The sequence below is a fragment of the Oncorhynchus keta genome, chromosome 21 (genome assembly GCF_023373465.1).
Source record: "Oncorhynchus keta strain PuntledgeMale-10-30-2019 chromosome 21, Oket_V2, whole genome shotgun sequence".
In the NCBI taxonomy this organism is placed as follows: Eukaryota; Metazoa; Chordata; class Actinopteri; order Salmoniformes; family Salmonidae; genus Oncorhynchus; species Oncorhynchus keta.
Genome location: NC_068441.1, coordinates 59,375,425 through 59,397,682, shown reverse-complemented (window position 1 = coordinate 59,397,682; position 22,258 = coordinate 59,375,425). Strand labels below are relative to the sequence as shown.

General features: G+C 39.6%; 1 protein-coding gene across 1 annotated transcript in view; it reads left to right on the top strand.

The window, feature by feature from the left end:
* Positions 1-241: 241 nt before the first annotated feature.
* Positions 242-22,258, top strand: part of LOC118382610 (protein Wnt-7a-like) — a 71,028-nt gene continuing 49,011 nt past the window's right edge. Inside the window, exons 1-2 of the mRNA XM_052474536.1 lie at positions 242-654; positions 1,192-1,418. Coding sequence (XP_052330496.1) covers positions 584-654; positions 1,192-1,418 — 298 coding nt within the window. The 5' untranslated portion in view covers positions 242-583. The remainder of the gene's footprint in view (positions 655-1,191; positions 1,419-22,258) is intronic.

Sequence of the window (22,258 nt, the reverse complement as noted above, 5' to 3'; positions counted from 1 at the left end):
AAACTCTGCAACAGGAACATGATCATTATAAACTTTGAATCCCGTTTATTATATGAATTCTTCAAATCGAAATGTTGTATCCAAAATGTAATAATTTGGAAGCACATGTCAATCTTCTTTTATACAAATGCGGTCAGTCACGGCTCCAGAGGATCCTAGCGAGTATCGGTGACTTTGTTTCGGAGGCAGCAGTAGTGTGTCTCAGTGCTGGAGTCAGCGAGCTGCTGCTGGTGCGTGTGTTAGCAGCACGCCCTGATAGATATCAGACATAGATACCATCGGCCCTGCAGGCGAGGACTAGGATCTGTTAGATATCTCTTTCTCTTAAGGTACCGGAGACAGGCTGACCAATGCGACCGAAACAACTCCACATATACCCCAGGATATTTCCGACTCGTTTGCAGAGGAACTTTCATTTGTCCCCCGGAGTCTTTTCTTTCTGTCGCCAATAAGTTTACCTGGAATTCCCGCCTGTCTGTCTGCCTGCCTGCCTGCCTGCCTGCCTGCCGGTCCGGGCTGGGTGCAGACAGAAGAGAACACGGTCTGATTGTAGCGGTCATATCAAACCAACTGGCTGGTGATCATGAGAATGAAAACGCGCGGCTGGATTTTCCACATGTTTCTCTGCTTGGGAATAGTGTATTTGAAAATAGGGTGAGTAGCACATTGTGCGTGTTGAGACCTGATAGCGTGGAATTAGGGATGAGAGCTGGGGAATGCTGTCAGTGGATAGCTATGAACACAGATCATATGAGACATGTGGGCAGGAAATAATACCTTCATAATGTACTGTTAACGAAATAATATTAGGTAGACTAGTTTGCTTAATTCATTGTTCCATTAATTGTGATACCTGCTTAAATGAGCTATTAGCCCTAATAGACACGTATTAGCCTACTGTCCTGCACAGTGGGATTTATATGATAGTTTAAATCGAGTTTTAACATCAAACAGAGAATTAAACATGACCAAGAATATTTCGGATTGAAAATATTGTGCGGGTCGCTACAGTATGTTGAATGGTTTTGTATTGTAATGTATTTATGATTTATAGTCCCTGTAAAATGTGAATATACTTGCATGATTATCATTCAACACTATGTCCAAATATTTTGAAACCATGTTGATGACAAGTATCCAACGCATTATTCATTATTTGCCATAATTTAATGTAACTAATACAATTCACAGGGTTTTTTCGTCCGTGGTGGCATTAGGCGCGGGTATCATCTGTAACAAGATCCCGGGTTTAGCTCCACGACAGCGGACGATCTGTCAGAGCCGACCCGATGCCATCATAGTGATCGGAGAGGGAGCTCAGATGGGCATCAATGAGTGCCAGTTTCAGTTTAAAAACGGACGGTGGAACTGTTCTGCCCTGGGAGAGAGGACCGTATTTGGAAAAGAGCTGAACGTGGGTATGTAACGATCATTTCAGTTTCACCTCTTACAGTGACTACATCGATATTAGTAGGATACACCTGCCAAATTGACAGCACTCCGTTCCCAATGTATTTGCCAAGTGCTCAGAAATGTTCTTCCTTTTTTGAATGTTATAACACGTGTATCACCCCTCTCACTTTAGTTCAGTTTGTCCATGACCATCATATGGCATCAGTCCAATGAATACGTTGTTTACACTAATCATGTCTGGTGTCCTATATTATGGACATCAGATAGCTGAGCAGAGACAGACGTTAATCATGTCTGGTGTCCTATATTATGGACATCAGATAGCTGAGCAGAGACAGACTTTAATCATGTCTGGTGTCCTATATTATGGACATCAGATAGCTGAGCAGAGACAGACTTTAATCATGTCTGGTGTCCTATATTATGGACATCAGATAGCTGAGCAGAGACAGACTTTAATCATGTCTGGTGTCCTATATTATGGACATCAGATAGCTGAGCAGAGACAGACTTTAATCATGTCTGGTGTCCTATATTATGGACATCAGATAGCTGAGCAGAGACAGACTTTAATCATGTCTGGTGTCCTATATTATGGACATCAGATAGCTGAGCAGAGACAGACTTTAATCATGTCTGGTGTCCTATATTATGGACATCAGATAGCTGAGCAGAGACAGACTTTAATCATATCCTATATTATGGACATCAGATAGCTGAGCAGAGACAGACTTTAATCATGTCTGGTGTCCTATATTATGGACATCAGATAGCTGAGCAGAGACAGACTTTAATCATGTCTGGTGTCCTATATTATGGACATCAGATAGCTGAGCAGAGACAGACTTTAATCATGTCTGGTGTCCTATATTATGGACATCAGATAGCTGAGCAGAGACAGACTTTAATCATGTCTGGTGTCCTATATTATGGACATCAGATAGCTGAGCAGAGACAGACTTTAATCATGTCTGGTGTCCTATATTATGGACATCAGATAGCTGAGCAGAGACAGACTTTAATCATCCTATATTATGGACATCAGATAGCTGAGCAGAGACAGACTTTAATCATGTCTGGTGTCCTATATTATGGACATCAGATAGCTGAGCAGAGACAGACTTTAATCATGTCTGGTGTCCTATATTATGGACATCAGATAGCTGAGCAGAGACAGACTTTAATCATGTCTGGTGTCCTATATTATGGACATCAGATAGCTGAGCAGAGACAGACTTTAATCATGTCTGGTGTCCTATATTATGGACATCAGATAGCTGAGCAGAGACAGACTTTAATCATGTCTGGTGTCCTATATTATGGACATCAGATAGCTGAGCAGAGACAGACTTTAATCATGTCTGGTGTCCTATATTATGGACATCAGATAGCTGAGCAGAGACAGACTTTAATCATGTCTGGTGTCCTATATTATGGACATCAGATAGCTGAGCAGAGACAGACTTTAATCATGTCTGGTGTCCTATATTATGGACATCAGATAGCTGAGCAGAGACAGACTTTAATCATGTCTGGTGTCCTATATTATGGACATCAGATAGCTGAGCAGAGACAGACTTTAATCATGTCTGGTGTCCTATATTATGGACATCAGATAGCTGAGCAGAGACAGACTTTAATCATGTCTGGTGTCCTATATTATGGACATCAGATAGCTGAGCAGAGACAGACTTTAATCATGTCTGGTGTCCTATATTATGGACATCAGATAGCTGAGCAGAGACAGACTTTAATCATGTCTGGTGTCCTATATTATGGACATCAGATAGCTGAGCAGAGACAGACTTTAATCATGTCTGGTGTCCTATATTATGGACATCAGATAGCTGAGCAGAGACAGACTTTAATCATGTCTGGTGTCCTATATTATGGACATCAGATAGCTGAGCAGAGACAGACTTTAATCATGTCTGGTGTCCTATATTATGGACATCAGATAGCTGAGCAGAGACAGACTTTAATCATGTCTGGTGTCCTATATTATGGACATCAGATAGCTGAGCAGAGACAGACTTTAATCATGTCTGGTGTCCTATATTATGGACATCAGATAGCTGAGCAGAGACAGACTTTAATCATGTCTGGTGTCCTATATTATGGACATCAGATAGCTGAGCAGAGACAGACTTTAATCATGTCTGGTGTCCTATATTATGGACATCAGATAGCTGAGCAGAGACAGACTTTAATCATGTCTGGTGTCCTATATTATGGACATCAGATAGCTGAGCAGAGACAGACTTTAATCATGTCTGGTGTCCTATATTATGGACATCAGATAGCTGAGCAGAGACAGACTTTAATCAGTCCTATATTATGGACATCAGATAGCTGAGCAGAGACAGACTTTAATCATGTCTGGTGTCCTATATTATGGACATCAGATAGCTGAGCAGAGACAGACTTTAATCATGTCTGGTGTCCTATATTATGGACATCAGATAGCTGAGCAGAGACAGACTTTAATCATGTCTGGTGTCCTATATTATGGACATCAGATAGCTGAGCAGAGACAGACTTTAATCATGTCTGGTGTCCTATATTATGGACATCAGATAGCTGAGCAGAGACAGACTTTAATCATGTCTGGTGTCCTATATTATGGACATCAGATAGCTGAGCAGAGACAGACTTTAATCATGTCTGGTGTCCTATATTATGGACATCAGATAGCTGAGCAGAGACAGACTTTAATCATGTCTGGTGTCCTATATTATGGACATCAGATAGCTGAGCAGAGACAGACTTTAATCATGTCTGGTGTCCTATATTATGGACATCAGATAGCTGAGCAGAGACAGACTTTAATCATGTCTGGTGTCCTATATTATGGACATCAGATAGCTGAGCAGAGACAGACTTTAATCATGTCTGGTGTCCTATATTATGGACATCAGATAGCTGAGCAGAGACAGACGTTAATCATGTCTGGTGTCCTATATTATGGACATCAGATAGCTGAGCAGAGACAGACTTTAATCATGTCTGGTGTCCTATATTATGGACATCAGATAGCTGAGCAGAGACAGACTTTAATCATGTCTGGTGTCCTATATTATGGACATCAGATAGCTGAGCAGAGACAGACTTTAATCATGTCTGGTGTCCTATATTATGGACATCAGATAGCTGAGCAGAGACAGACTTTAATCATGTCTGGTGTCCTATATTATGGACATCAGATAGCTGAGCAGAGACAGACTTTAATCATGTCTGGTGTCCTATATTATGGACATCAGATAGCTGAGCAGAGACAGACTTTAATCATGTCTGGTGTCCTATATTATGGACATCAGATAGCTGAGCAGAGACAGACTTTAATCATGTCTGGTGTCCTATATTATGGACATCAGATAGCTGAGCAGAGACAGACTTTAATCATGTCTGGTGTCCTATATTATGGACATCAGATAGCTGAGCAGAGACAGACTTTAATCATGTCTGGTGTCCTATATTATGGACATCAGATAGCTGAGCAGAGACAGACTTTAATCATGTCTGGTGTCCTATATTATGGACATCAGATAGCTGAGCAGAGACAGACTTTAATCATGTCTGGTGTCCTATATTATGGACATCAGATAGCTGAGCAGAGACAGACTTTAATCATGTCTGGTGTCCTATATTATGGTCATCATACTTGAATTAATTCAACCATTTCTAGAACACAGAGGTATGAGTGTCCTATAAAACTCAGGCAGCTTAAAGAGACAGACGTTTAATCAAAGCTGAGGGGTATTATGGACATCAGATAGCTGAGCAGAGCAGGTTTCATGTCTGGTGGGTAGAAGGACATCAGAGGTGAGCAGGCATTTCTTTGATTGATTGATTTTTTTTGTACCTGTAGTCCCCCACAAAACGAAATAATAAATTAATCACAATAACAAGCTGATGGATGATGGGGCTGGAGATACTGTATGTAACCACTCTCTGATTCATAGACTGGTAGACTGTATGTAACCACTCTCTGATTCATAGACTGGTAGACTGTATGTAACCACTCTCTGATTCATAGACTGGTAGATTGCATGTAACCACTCTCTGATTCATAGACTGGTAGACTGTATGTAACCACTCTCTGATTCATAGACTGGTAGACTGTATGTAACCACTCTCAGATTCATAGACTGATAGACTGTATGTAACCACTCTCAGATTCATAGACTGTATGTAACCACTCTCAGATTCATAGACTGTATGGGACCACTCTCAGATTCATAGACTGTATGTGACCACTCTCAGATTCATAGACTGGTAGACTGTATGTAACCACTCAGATTCATAAAGAGACTGATGTAACCACTCTCAATTCATAGACTGGTAGACTGTATGTAACCACTCTCAGATTCATTTCTTAGACTGGTAGACTGTATGTAACCACTCTCAGATTCATAGACTGGTAGACTGTATGTAACCACTCTCAGATTCATAGACTGGTAGACTGTATGTAACCACTCTCAGATTCATAGACTGGTAGACTGTATGTGACCACTCTGATTCATAGACTGTATGTGACCACTCTCAGATTCATAGACTGGTAGACTGTATGTGACCACTCTGATTCATAGACTGGTAGACTGTATGTAACCACTCTCTGATTCATAGACTGGTAGACTGTATGTGACCACTCTGATTCATAGACTGTATGTGACCACTCTCAGATTCATAGACTGTATGTAACCACTCAGATTCATAGACTGGTAGTATGTAACCACTCTCAGATTCATAGACTGTATGTGACCACTCAGATTCATAGACTGTATGTAACCACTCAGATTCAGATTCATAGACTGTATGTAACCACTCAGATTCATAGACTGTATGACCACTCTCAGATTCATAGACTGTATGTGACCCACTCAGATTCATAGACTGGTAGACTGTATGTAACCACTCTCAGATTCATAGACTGGTAGACTGTATGTAACCACTCAGATTCATAGACTGTATGTAACCACTCTCAGATTCATAGACTGGTAGACTGTATGTAACCACTCTCAGATTCATAGACTGGTAGACTGTATGTAACCACTCTCAGATTCATAGACTGGTAGACTGTATGTAACCACTCAGATTCATAGACTGGTAGACTGTATGTAACCACTCTCAGATTCATAGACTGGTAGACTGTATGTAACCACTCTCAGATTCATAGACTGTATGTAACCACTCTCAGATTCATAGACTGGTAGACTGTATGTAACCACTCTCAGATTCATAGACTGTATGTGACCACTCTGATTCATAGACTGTATGTAACCACTCAGATTCATATACTGGTAGACTGTATGTAACCACTCAGATTCATAGACTGGTAGACTGTATGTAACCACTCTCAGATTCATAGACTGGTAGACTGTATGTGACCACTCTGATTCATAGACTGTATGTGACCACTCTCAGATTCATAGACTGGTAGACAATATGTGACCACTCTCAGATTCATAGACTGTATGTAACCACTCTCAGATTCATCGACTGTATGTAACCACTCTCAGATTCATAGACTGGTAGACTGTATGTAACCACTCTCAGATTCATAGACTGTATGTAACCACTCTGATTCATAGACTGTATGTAACCACTCTCAGATTCATAGACTGGTAGACTGTATGTAACCACTCTCAGATTCATAGACTGTATGTGACCACTCTGATTCATAGACTGTATGTGACCACTCTCAGATTCATAGACTGTATGTAACCACTCTGATTCATAGACTGTATGTGACCACTCTCAGATTCATAGACTGTATGTAACCACTCTGATTCATAGACTGTATGTGACCACTCTCAGATTCATAGACTGTATGTAACCACTCTCAGATTCATAGACTGTATGTAACCACTCTCAGATTCATAGACTGTATGTGACCACTCTCAGATTCATAGACTGGTAGACTGTATGTATCCACTCTCAGATTCATAGACTGGTAGACTGTATGTAACCACTCTCAGATTCATAGACTGGTAGACTGTATGTGACCACTCTCAGATTCATAGACTGGTAGACTGTATGTAACCACTCTCAGATTCATAGACTGTATGTAACCACTCTCAGATTCATAGACTGGTAGACTGTATGTAACCACTCTCAGATTCATAGACTGGTAGACTGTATGTGACCACTCTCAGATTCATAGACTGTATGTGACCACTCTCAGATTCATAGACTGTATGTAACCACTCTGATTCATAGACTGTATGTGACCACTCTGATTCATAGACTGTATGTGACCACTCTGATTCATAGACTGTATGTGACCACTCTCAGATTCATAGACTGGTAGACTGTATGTAACCACTCTGATTCATAGACTGTATGTAACCACTCTCAGATTCATAGACTGGTAGACTGTATGTAACCACTCTCAGATTCATAGACTGTATGTAACCACTCTCAGATTCATAGACTGTATGTAACCACTCTCAGATTCATAGACTGGTAGACTGTATGTAACCACTCTCAGATTCATAGACTGTATGTGACCACTCTGATTCATAGACTGTATGTAACCACTCTGATTCATAGACTGTATGTAACCACTCTCAGATTCATAGACTGGTAGACTGTATGTAACCACTCTCAGATTCATAGACTGGTAGACTGTATGTGACCACTCTGATTCATAGACTGTATGTAACCACTCTCAGATTCATAGACTGTATGTAACCACTCTCAGATTCATAGACTGGTAGACTGTATGTGACCACTCTGATTCATAGACTGTATGTAACCACTCTCAGATTCATAGACTGTATCTAACCACTCTCAGATTCATAGACTGTTAGTAACCACTCTGATTCATAGACTGTATGTAACCACTCTGATTCATAGACTGTATGTAACCACTCTCAGATTCATAGACTGGTAGACTGTATGTAACCACTCTGATTCATAGACTGGTAGACTGTATGTAACCACTCTCAGATTCATAGACTGGTAGACTGTATGTGACCACTCTGATTCATAGACTGGTAGACTGTATGTAACCACTCTCTGATTCATAGACTGGTAGACTGTATGTGACCACTCTGATTCATAGACTGTATGTGACCACTCTCAGATTCATAGACTGTATGTAACCACTCTCAGATTCATAGACTGTATGTAACCACTCTCAGATTCATAGACTGTATGTGACCACTCTCAGATTCATAGACTGTATGTAACCACTCTCAGATTCATAGACTGTATGTAACCACTCTCAGATTCATAGACTGTATGTGACCACTCTCAGATTCATAGACTGGTAGACTGTATGTAACCACTCTCAGATTCATAGACTGGTAGACTGTATGTAACCACTCTCAGATTCATAGACTGGTAGACTGTATGTGACCACTCTCAGATTCATAGACTGGTAGACTGTATGTAACCACTCTCAGATTCATAGACTGGTAGACTGTATGTAACCACTCTCAGATTCATAGACTGGTAGACTGTATGTGACCACTCTCAGATTCATAGACTGGTAGACTGTATGTAACCACTCTCAGATTCATAGACTGTATGTGACCACTCTGATTCATAGACTGTATGTGACCACTCTGATTCATAGACTGTTAGTAACCACTCTGATTCATAGACTGTTAGTAACCACTCTGATTCATAGACTGTATGTAACCACTCTGATTCATAGACTGTATGTGACCACTCTCAGATTCATAGACTGGTAGACTGTATGTAACCACTCTCAGATTCATAGACTGTATGTGACCACTCTGATTCATAGACTGTATGTAACCACTCTCAGATTCATAGACTGGTAGACTGTATGTAACCACTCTCAGATTCATAGACTGGTAGACTGTATGTAACCACTCTCAGATTCATAGACTGTATGTAACCACTCTCAGATTCATAGACTGGTAGACTGTATGTAACCACTCTCAGATTCATAGACTGTATGTAACCACTCTCAGATTCATAGACTGTATGTAACCACTCTCAGATTCATAGACTGTATGTAACCACTCTGATTCATAGACTGTATGTAACCACTCTGATTCATAGACTGTATGTAACCACTCTCAGATTCATAGACTGTATGTGACCACTCTGATTCATAGACTGTATGTAACCACTCTCAGATTCATAGACTGTATGTAACCACTCTGATTCATAGACTGTATGTAACCACTCTCAGATTCATAGACTGTATGTAACCACTCTCAGATTCATAGACTGGTAGACTGTATGTGACCACTCTCAGATTCATAGACTGGTAGACTGTATGTGACCACTCTCAGATTCATAGACTGTATGTGACCACTCTCAGATTCATAGACTGGTAGACTGTATGTGACCACTCTCAGATTCATAGACTGTATGTGACCACTCTCAGATTCATAGACTGGTAGACTGTATGTGACCACTCTCAGATTCATAGACTGGTAGACTGTATGTGACCACTCTCAGATTCATAGACTGTGTGTAACCACTGATTCATAGACTGTATGTGACCACTCTCAGATTCATAGACTGTATGTGACCACTCTCAGATTCATAGACTGTATGTGACCACTCTGATTCATAGACTGTATGTGACCACTCTCAGATTCATAGACTGGTAGACTGTATGTGACCACTCTGATTCATAGACTGTATGTAACCACTCTCAGATTCATAGACTGGTAGACTGTATGTGACCACTCTGATTCATAGACTGGTAGACTGTTAGTAACCACTCTGATTCATAGACTGTATGTGACCACTCTGATTCATAGACAGACTCACCATCAATGATATACAATCATAGTTTGAACCATGCTTTGAAGCTATACTGTGTGTGTTTATATTTACTTTGTTTACAAACGTTATAAGTCCACAAATGGATGTTGTAACTGCAGATTTCCCCTTTGATTGGGCTGTTTATGGATTTTTACACAAATAGCCATAAATATACTATCATTTAAAATTAAATGTAGGCTATTCCTTCTATAGTATGATCTTGTTATATGGAGTAATGGTTGGATTAATATTTAAGTAATGTGTTCAAGTTAAATTGTTTTCAGACAAAAAAAATAAATGGCATTGGTGCAAGTCTGTGGTAAATGTTCAAAACTCTTAGTTACAAAACTCAAAACAGATCATGAAAAATACAGTTACAAATCTCTAAGGACATTTTGGTTTTACTACAACACACTTTTTCACTCAACTTAAACAGTGTTTTGGAATACACATTGCAATGCATATTCATATAGAGCATTTGCTTTTCACAATACAATGTCCAAATTACTGACTGTCTTCTCATTTGTTAAAATACATCTTGAACTGGTTTGTCTAAAGCAGATTTTAAAGCCTGGGTCCGCTGTTGTTTTTCCCAACAGATGGAGCCCCACTGCTTGTGTTGTGAGAGAGAAAAAATATAGAGTTTGAAGGAAAACATGGGGGCTTTTGCCTGGCCATATCTGCTGGGCTGGCCTGGCCATATCTGCTGGGCTGGCCTAGCCATATCTGCTGGGCTGGCCTAGCCATATCTGCTGGGCTGGCCTGGCCATATCTGCTGGGCTGGCCTGGCCATATCTGCTGGGCTGGCCTAGCCATATCTGCTGGGCTGGCCTGGCCATATCTGCTGGGCTGGCCTAGCCATATCTGCTGGGCTGGCCTAGCCATATCTGCTGGTTTGGCCTAACCATATCTGCTGGGCTTGTCTGGCCATATCTGCTGGGCTGGCCTAGCCATATCTGCTGGACTGGCATAGCCATATCTGCTGGGCTTGTCTGGCCATATCTGCTGGGCTGGCCTGGCCATATCTGCTGGGCTTGTCTGGCCATATCTGCTGGGCTGGCCTAGCCATATCTGCTGGGCTTGTCTGGCCATATCTGCTGGGCTGGCCTAGCCATATCTGCTGGGCTTGTCTGGCCATATCTGCTGGGCTGGCCTAGCCATATCTAATGGGCTTGTCTGGCCATATCTGCTGGGCTGGCCTAGCCATATCTGCTGGGCTGGCCTAGCCATATCTGCTGGGCTTGTCTGGCCATATCTGCTGGGCTGGCCTAGCCATATCTAATGGCTTGTCTGGCCATATCTGCTGGGCTGGCCTAGCCATATCTGCTGAGCTGGCCTGGCCACATCTGCTGGGCTCGTCTGGCCATATCTGCTGGGCTGGCCTAGCCATATCTGCTGGGCTGACCTGGCCACATCTGCTGGGCTCGTCTGGCCATATCTGCCTGGCTAGCCTGGCCATATCTGCTGGGCTTGTCTGGCCATATCTTCTGGGCTAGCCATATCTGCTGGGCTGGCCCTGCTATATCTGCTGTGCTGGCTTAGCCATATCTGCCTGGCTAGCCATATTTGCTGGGCTTGTCTGGCCATATCTGCTGGGCTTGTCTTGCCATATCTGCTGGGTTGGCCTAGCCATATCTGCTGGGCTGGCCTAGCCATATCTGCTGGGCTAGCCATATCTGCTGGGCTTGTCTGGCCATATCTGCTGGGCTAGCCATATCTGCTGGGCTGGCCATATCTGCTGGGCTGGCCTAGCCATATCTGCTGGGCTGGCCTAGCCATATCTGCTGGGCTGGCCTAGCCATATCTGCTGGGCTGGCCTGGCCATATCTGCTGGGCTTGTCTGGCCATATCTGCTTGGCTGGCCTGGCCACATCTGTTGGGCTTGTCTGGCCATATCTGCTGGGCTGGCCTAGCCATATCTGCTGGGCTTGTCTGGCCATATCTGCTGGGCTGGCCTAGCCATATCTAATGGGCTTGTCTGGCCATATCTGCTGGGCTGGCCTAGCCATATCTTCTGGGCTGGCCTGGCCACATCTGCTGGGCTCGTCTGGCCATATCTGCTGGGCTGGCCTAGCCATATCTGCTGGGCTGGCCTAGCCATATCTGCTGGGCTGGCCTAGCTATATGTGCTGAGCTGGCCTTGGGGAAAGGTGTGTCTTTGCGTAAATGCCATCCACTTAAAGGACCTTCATTGTGCCTCGCTCTGGGAGCCAGTGGAGTGAAAGGAAGCCTCTCCAGCTTGTTACTGCTGCCGTCAGACTGAAACACAGCCTACACATACTGACAAGTGACAAAGTCACAAATAAATGGCCAACGTTCTCCTGTTCAAGTCAGTGTTGATATTGTTGCCTTTATAATCAAATTAATCAGCTAGCTAGGTAGCCTAGTGGTTAGAGCGTTGGGCCAGTAACCCAAAAGGTTGCTGGATTGATATCCCGAGCTGACTAGGTAAAAATCTGTTGTTCTGCCCCTAACCCACTATTCCCCCGGGCCCCGAAGACGTGGATGTCGCTTAAGGCAGCCCCCTGCACCACTCAGAGGTGTTGAGTTAAATGTGGAAGACACATTTCAGTTGAATACATTCAGTTGGACAACTGACTAGTTATCCCCCTTAGCTACTTGCTAGATAGCAAGCATGTTTGATGAGTATGCAGGCCATGGAAGAACTGGGATTTTTTTTTTACTTACAACAATTGTGTACAGATCCTTGCGACATTATCATGCTGAAACATGAGGTGATGGCGGCGGATGAATGGCACGACTCGTGGTCTGGAAACATGACCCCATACACGTGGTCTGGAAACACGACCCCATACACGTGGTCTGGAAACACGACCCCATACACGTGGTCTGGAAACACGACCCCATACACGTGGTCTGGAAACACGACCCCATACACGTGGTCTGGAAACACGACCCCATACACGTGGTCTGGAAACACGACCCCATACACGTGGTCTGGAAACATGACCCCATACACGTGGTCTGGAAACATGACCCCATACACGTGGTCTGGAAACACGACCCCATACACCTGGTCTGGAAACACGACCCCATACACGTGGTCTGGAAACACGACCCCATACACGTGGTCTGGAAACACGACCCCATACACGTGGTCTGGAAACATGACCCCATACACGTGGTCTGGAAACACGACCCCATACACGTGGTCTGGAAACACGACCCCATACACATGGTCTGGAAACACGACCCCATACACGTGGTCTGGAAACACGACCCCATACACGTGGTCTGGAAACACGACCCCATACACGTGGTCTGGAAACACGACCCCATACACGTGGTCTGGAAACACGACCCCATACACGTGGTCTGGAAACACGACCCCATACACATGGTCTGGAAACACGACCCCATACACGTGGTCTGGAAACACGACCCCATACACGTGGTCTGGAAACATGACCCCATACACGTGGTCTGGAAACACGACCCTATACACATGGTCTGGAAACACGACCCCATACACGTGGTCTGGAAACATGACCCCATACACGTGGTCTGGAAACACGACCCCATACACGTGGTCTGGAAACACGACCCCATACACGTGGTCTGGAAACACGACCCCATACACGTGGTCTGGAAACACGACCCCATACACGTGGTCTGGAAACACGACCCCATACACGTGGTCTGGAAACACGACCCCATACACGTGGTCTGGAAACACGACCCCATACACCTGGTCTGGAAACACGACCCCATACACGTGGTCTGGAAACACGACCCCATACACGTGGTCTGGAAACACGACCCCATACTCGTGGTCTGCGGTTGCTCTCTAAATCGCCTATGGAGGTGGTTTATGGTAGTTTAAGATCTAAAGTGAACTTGATACACTGAGTGTACAAAACATTAGGAACAGATTCCTAACATTGAGTTGCACCCCCTTTTGCCCTCAGAACAGCATCAATTTGCCGATGTCATGGACTCTACAACGTGTCAAAGCGTTCCACAGGGATGCTGGCCCATGTTGACTCCAACGCTACCTATTGGCTCGTAGTGGAGCTCTACCTCAAATAGCTAATTTCATCTCAACCCACAGATGCTTTGTTGGATTGAGGTCTGGTGGGCAGGCCACTGCTGTAAGCGGATTCCACACCAATCCTTGCCTTAACTAGATCTATCAGCTGTTTAGGATCTAAAGTTAACTAGATCGATCTAGCTGTTTAGGATCTAAAGTTAACTAGATCTATCTAGCTGTTTAGGATCTAAAGTTAAAACCTCTTAGGCCGCCCCCATCCGCATGCGGGATCGTGACTACAGCCTCAAGCTCATTACCATAACGCAACATTAGCGATTTCTGAAAATTGCAAATGAAATGAAATATGCCTGTCCTCAAGCTTATCCTTTTCTTAACAATCCTGTCGTCTCAGATTTTCAAAATATGCTTTAGAACCAGAGAAAATCAATAATTTGTGTAAGAGTGGTGATAGCTAGCTTAGCATTTAGCGTTAGCATTTAGCATGCAACATTCACAAAAGCCAGCAAAGGGATCAAATAAAATAATTTACCTTTGAAGAACTTCAGATGTTTCAATGAGGAGACTCTCAGTTACATAGCAGTTTTTCCTGAAAGATGCTTGTGTAGGACACAACGTTCCGTTTTGTTACTATGCATTTGGCTACCGAAACTAACCGAAAATTCAGTCACCTAAACGTCGAACTTTTTTCCGAATTAACTCCATAATATCGACTGAAACATGGAAAACGTTGTTTGAATCAATCCTCAAGGTGTTTTGTCATATATCTCTTCATTGAAATGCCTTCCCTGGAAGCGTGCATTCTTCTCTGATTCGGATGGAAAAATACTGGTACCTGACTTTGCGCACCAATTTCCACGCAGACACCGTGAGGGACACTTGGTAATTGTAGGCTCTTATGGTCAATCTTCCAATGATATGCCTACAAATACGTCACAATGCTGCAGACACCTGGGGAAACGATAGGAAGTGTCCGTTCATTCCTGTCGCATTCACAGCCATATAAGGAGATCATGGAAAACGTGCCTCCAGAAATCCTGTTGATTTCCTGGTCACTCAAACATCTTGGTTTTGCCTGTAGATTTTGTTCTATGGCACTCACAGTGAAAATCTTTGCAGTTCTGGAAACGTCAGAGTGTCTTCTTTCCAAAACTATCAATTCCAAGCATAGTCGAGCATCTTTTCGTGACAAAATATTGCGCTTAAAACGGGCACGTCTTTTTATCCAAAAATGAAATACTGCCCCTATAGGACTATTAACTAGATCTATCTAGCTGTTTAGGATCTAAAGTTAACTAGATCTATCTAGCTGTTTAGGATCTAAAGTTAACTAGATCTATCTAGCTGTTTAGGATCTAAAGTTAACTAGATCTATCTAGCTGTTTAGGATCTAAAGTTAACTAGATCTATCTAGCTGTTTAGGATGTAAAGTTAACTAGATCTATCTAGCTGTTTAGGATCTAAAGTTAACTAGATCTATCTAGCTGTTTAGGATCTAAAGTTAACTAGATCTATCTAGCTGTTTAGGATCTAAAGTTAACTAGATCTATCTAGCTGTTTAGGATCTAAAGTTAACTAGATCTATCTAGCTGTTTAGGATCTAAAGTTAACTAGATCTATCTAGCTGTTTAGGATGTAAAGTTAACTAGATCTATCTAGCTGTTTAGGATCTAAAGTTAACTCGATCTATCTAGCTGTTTAGGATCTAAAGTTAACTAGATCTATTTAGCTGTTTAGGATCAAAAGTTAACTAGATCTATCTAGCTGTTTAGGTTCTAAAGTTAACTAGATCTATCTCGCTGTTTAGGATCTAAAGTTAACTAGATCTATCTAGCTGTTTAGGATCTAAAGTTAACTAGATCTATCTAGCTGTTTAGGATCTAAAGTTAACTAGATCTATCTAGCTGTTTAGGATCTAAAGTTAACTAGGTCTATCTAGCTGATTAGGATGTAAAGTTAACTAGATCTATCTAGCTGTTTAGGATCTAAAGTTAACTCGATTTATCTAGCTGTTTAGGATCTAAAGTTAACTAGATCTATCTAGCTGTTTAGGATGTAAAGTTAACTAGATCTATCTAGCTGTTTAGGATCTAAAGTTAACTAGATCTATCTCACTGTTTAGGATCTAAAGTTAACTAGATCTATCTAGCTGTTTAGGATCTAAAGTTAACTAGATCTATCTAGCTGTTTAGGATCTAAAGTTAACTAGATCTATCAAGCTGTTTAGGATCTAAAGTTAACTAGATCTATCTAGCTGTTTAGGATCTAAAGTTAACTAGATCTATCTAGCTGATTAGGATGTAAAGTTAACTAGATCTATCTAGCTGTTTAGGATCTAAAGTTAACTCGATTTATCTAGCTGTTTAGGATCTAAAGTTAACTAGATCTGTTTAGCTGTTTAGGATCAAAAGTTAACTAGATCTATCTAGCTGTTTAGGATCTAAAGTTAACTAGATCTATCTAGCTGTTTAGGATTTAAAGTTAACTAGATCTATCTAGCTGTTTAGGATTTAAAGTTAACTCGATCTATCTAGCTGTTTAGGATTTAAAGTTAACTAGATCTATCTAGCTGTTTAGGATCTAAAGTTAACTATATATATTTAGCTGTTTAGGATGTAAAGTTAACTAGATCTATCTAGCTGTTTAGGATCTAAAGTTAACTAGATCTATCTAGCTGTTTAGGATCTAAAGTTAACTAGATCTATCTAGCTGTTTAGGATCTAAAGTTAACTAGATCTATCTAGCTGTTTAGGATCTAAAGTTAACTAGATCTATCTAGCTGTTTAGGATCTAAAGTTAACTAGATCTATCTAGCTGATTAGGATGTAAAGTTAACTAGATCTATCTAGCTGTTTAGGATCTAAAGTTAACTAGATTTATCTAGCTGTTTAGGATCTAAAGTTAACTAGATCTGTTTAGCTGTTTAGGATCCAAAGTTAACTAGATCTATCTAGCTGTTTAGGATCTAAAGTTAACTAGATCTATCTCGCTGTTTAGGATCTAAAGTTAACTAGATCTATCTAGCTGTTTAGGATCTAAAGTTAACTAGATCTATCTAGCTGTTTAGGATGTAAAGTTAACTAGATCTATCTAGCTGTTTAGGATCTAAAGTTAACTAGATCTATCTAGCTGTTTAGGATCTAAAGTTAACTAGATCTATCTAGCTGTTTAGGATCTAAAGTTAACTAGATCTATCTAGCTGTTTAGGATCTAAAGTTAACTAGATCTATCTAGCTGTTTAGGATGTAAAGTTAACTAGATCTATCTAGCTGTTTAGGATCTAAAGTTAACTAGATCTATCTAGCTGTTTAGGATCTAAAGTTAACTAGGTCTATCTAGCTGATTAGGATGTAAAGTTAACTAGATCTATCTAGCTGTTTAGGATCTAAAGTTAACTAGATTTATCTAGCTGTTTAGGATCTAAAGTTAACTAGATCTATTTAGCTGTTTAGGATCAAAAGTTAACTAGATCTATCTAGCTGTTTAGGATCTAAAGTTAACTAGATCTATCTAGCTGTTTAGGATCTAAAGTTAACTAGATCTATCTAGCTGTTTAGGATCTAAAGTTAACTAGATCTATCTAGCTGTTTAGGATCTAAAGTTAACTAGATCTATCTAGCTGTTTAGGATCTAAAGTTAACTAGATCTATCTGTTTAGGATCTAAAGTTAACTAGATCTATCTAGCTGTTTAGGATCTAAAGTTAACTAGATCTATCTAGCTGTTTAGGATCTAAAGTTAACTCGATCTATCTAGCTGTTTAGGATGTAAAGTTAACTAGATCTATCTAGCTGTTTAGGATCTAAAGTTAACTAGATCTATCTAGCTGTTTAGGATCTAAAGTTAACTCGATCTATCTAGCTGTTTAGGATCTAAAGTTAACTAGATCTATCTAGCTGTTTAGGATCTAAAGTTAACTAGATCTATCTAGCTGTTTAGGATCTAAAGTTAACTAGATCTATCTAGCTGTTTAGGATCTAAAGTTAACTAGATCTATCTAGCTGTTTAGGATCTAAAGTTAACTAGATCTATCTAGCTGTTTAGGATCTAAAGTTAACTAGATCTATCTAGCTGTTTAGGATGTAAAGTTAACTAGATCTATCTAGCTGTTTAGGATCTAAAGTTAACTAGATCTATCTAGCTGTTTAGGATCTAAAGTTAACTAGATCTATCTAGCTGTTTAGGATCCAAAGTTAACTAGATCTATCTAGCTGTTTAGGATCTAAAGTTAACTAGATCTATCTACATGTTTAGGATGTAAAGTTAACTAGATCTATCTAGCTGTTTAGGATCTAAAGTTAACTAGATCTATCTAGCTGTTTAGGATCTAAAGTTAACTAGATCTATCTAGCTGTTTAGGATCTAAAGTTAACTAGATCTATCTAGCTGTTTAGGATCTAAAGTTAACTAGATCTATCTAGCTGTTTAGGATCTAAAGTTAACTAGATCTATCTAGCTGTTTAGGATCTAAAGTTAACTAGATCTATCTAGCTGTTTAGGATCTAAAGTTAACTAGATCTATCTAGCTGTTTAGGATCTAAAGTTAACTAGATCTATCTAGCTGTTTAGGATGTAAAGTTAACTAGATCTATCTAGCTGTTTAGGATCTAAAGTTAACTAGATCTATCTAGCTGTTTAGGATCTAAAGTTAACTAGATCTATCTAGCTGTTTAGGATCTAAAGTTAACTAGATCTATCTAGCTGTTTAGGATCTAAAGTTAACTAGATCTATCTAGCTGTTTAGGATGTAAAGTTAACTAGATCTATCTAGCTGTTTAGGATCTAAAGTTAACTAGATCTATCTAGCTGTTTAGGATGTAAAGTTAACTAGATCTATCTAGCTGTTTAGGATCTAAAGTTAACTAGATCTGTTTAGGATCTATAGTTAACTAGATCTATCTAGCTGTTTAGGATCTAAAGTTAACTAGATCTATCTAGCTGTTTAGGATCCAAAGTTAACTAGATCTATCTAGCTGTTTAGGATCCAAAGTTAACTCGATCTATCTAGCTGTTTAGGATCTAAAGTTAACTAGATCTATCTAGCTGTTTAGGATCTAAAGTTAACTAGATCTATCTAGCTGTTTAGGATCTAAAGTTAACTAGATCTATCTAGCTGTTTAGGATCTAAAGTTAACTAGATCTATCTAGCTGTTTAGGATGTAAAGTTAACTAGATCTATCTAGCTGTTTAGGATCTAAAGTTAACTAGATCTATCTAGCTGTTTAGGATCTAAAGTTAAATCGATCTATCTAGCTGTTTAGGATTTAAAGTTAACTAGATCTATCTAGCTGTTTAGGATTTAAAGTTAACTAGATCTATCTAGCTGTTTAGGATTTAAAGTTAACTAGATCTATCTAGCTGTTTAGGATCTAAAGTTAACTATATCTATCTAGCTGTTTAGGATCTAAAGTTAACTATATCTATCTAGCTGTTTAGGATCTAAAGTTAACTAGATCTATCTAGCTGTTTAGGATCTAAAGTTAACTAGATCTATCTAGCTGTTTAGGATTTAAAGTTAACTAGATCTATCTAGCTGTTTAGGATCTAAAGTTAACTAGATCTATCTAGCTGTTTAGGATCTAAAGTTAACTAGATCTATCTAGCTGTTTAGGATGTAAAGTTAACTAGATCTATCTAGCTGTTTAGGATCTAAAGTTAACTAGATCTGTTTAGGATCTATAGTTAACTAGATCTATCTAGCTGTTTAGGATCTAAAGTTAACTAGATCTATCTAGCTGTTTAGGATCTAAAGTTAACTAGATCTATCTAGCTGTTTAGGATCTAAAGTTAACTAGATCTATCTAGCTGTTTAGGATCTAAAGTTAACTAGATCTATCTAGCTGTTTAGGATGTAAAGTTAACTAGATCTATCTAGCTGTTTAGGATCTAAAGTTAACTCGATCTATCTAGCTGTTTAGGATCTAAAGTTAACTAGATCTATCTAGCTGTTTAGGATGTAAAGTTAACTAGATCTATCTAGCTGTTTAGGATGTAAAGTTAACTAGATCTATCTACATGTTTAGGATGTAAAGTTAACTAGATCTATCTAGCTGTTTAGGATCTAAAGTTAACTAGATCTATCTAGCTGTTTAGGATCTAAAGTTAACTAGATCTATCTAGCTGTTTAGGATCTAAAGTTAACTAGATCTATCTGTTTAGGATCTAAAGTTAACTAGATCTATCTAGCTGTTTAGGATCTAAAGTTAACTAGATCTATCTAGCTGTTTAGGATCTAAAGTTAACTAGATCTATCTAGCTGTTTAGGATCTAAAGTTAACTAGATCTATCTAGCTGTTTAGGATTTAAAGTTAACTAGATCTATCTAGCTGTTTAGGATCTAAAGTTAACTAGATCTATCTAGCTGTTTAGGATCTAAAGTTAACTAGATCTATCTAGCTGTTTAGGATGTAAAGTTAACTAGATCTATCTAGCTGTTTAGGATCTAAAGTTAACTAGATCTGTTTAGGATCTATAGTTAACTAGATCTATCTAGCTGTTTAGGATCTAAAGTTAACTACATCTATCTAGCTGTTTAGGATCCAAAGTTAACTAGATCTATCTAGCTGTTTAGGATCCAAAGTTAACTAGATCTATCTAGCTGTTTAGGATCTAAAGTTAACTAGATCTATCTAGCTGTTTAGGATCTAAAGTTAACTAGATCTATCTAGCTGTTTAGGATCTAAAGTTAACTCGATCTATCTAGCTGTTTAGGATTTAAAGTTAACTAGATCTATCTAGCTGTTTAGGATCTAAAGTTAACTAGATCTATCTAGCTGTTTAGGATCTAAAGTTAACTAGATCTATCTAGCTGTTTAGGATGTAAAGTTAACTAGATCTATCTAGCTGTTTAGGATCTAAAGTTAACTAGATCTGTTTAGGATCTATAGTTAACTAGATCTATCTAGCTGTTTAGGATCTAAAGTTAACTACATCTATCTAGCTGTTTAGGATCCAAAGTTAACTAGATCTATCTAGCTGTTTAGGATCCAAAGTTAACTAGATCTATCTAGCTGTTTAGGATCTAAAGTTAACTAGATCTATCTAGCTGTTTAGGATCTAAAGTTAACTAGATCTATCTAGCTGTTTAGGATCTAAAGTTAACTAGATCTATCTAGCTGTTTAGGATGTAAAGTTAACTAGATCTATCTAGCTGTTTAGGATGTAAAGTTAACTAGATCTATCTAGCTGTTTAGGATCTAAAGTTAACTAGATCTATCTAGCTGTTTAGGATCTAAAGTTAACTAGATCTATCTAGCTGTTTAGGATCTAAAGTTAACTAGATCTATCTAGCTGTTTAGGATCTAAAGTTAACTAGATCTATCTAGCTGTTTAGGATGTAAAGTTAACTAGATCTATCTAGCTGTTTAGGATCTAAAGTTAACTAGATCTGTTTAGGATCTATAGTTAACTAGATCTATCTAGCTGTTTAGGATCTAAAGTTAACTACATCTATCTAGCTGTTTAGGATCCAAAGTTAACTAGATCTATCTAGCTGTTTAGGATCCAAAGTTAACTAGATCTATCTAGCTGTTTAGGATCTAAAGTTAACTAGATCTATCTAGCTGTTTAGGATCTAAAGTTAACTAGATCTATCTAGCTGTTTAGGATCTAAAGTTAACTCGATCTATCTAGCTGTTTAGGATGTAAAGTTAACTAGATCTATCTAGCTGTTTAGGATGTAAAGTTAACTAGATCTATCTAGCTGTTTAGGATCTAAAGTTAACTAGATCTATCTAGCTGTTTAGGATCTAAAGTTAACTAGATCTATCTAGCTGTTTAGGATGTAAAGTTAACTAGATCTATCTAGCTGTTTAGGATCTAAAGTTAACTCGATCTATCTAGCTGTTTAGGATGTAAAGTTAACTAGATCTATCTAGCTGTTTAGGATCTAAAGTTAACTAGATCTATCTAGCTGTTTAGGATCTAAAGTTAACTAGATCTATCTAGCTGTTTAGGATGTAAAGTTAACTAGATCTATCTAGCTGTTTAGGATCTAAAGTTAACTAGATCTGTTTAGGATCTATAGTTAACTAGATCTATCTAGCTGTTTAGGATCTAAAGTTAACTAGATCTATCTAGCTGT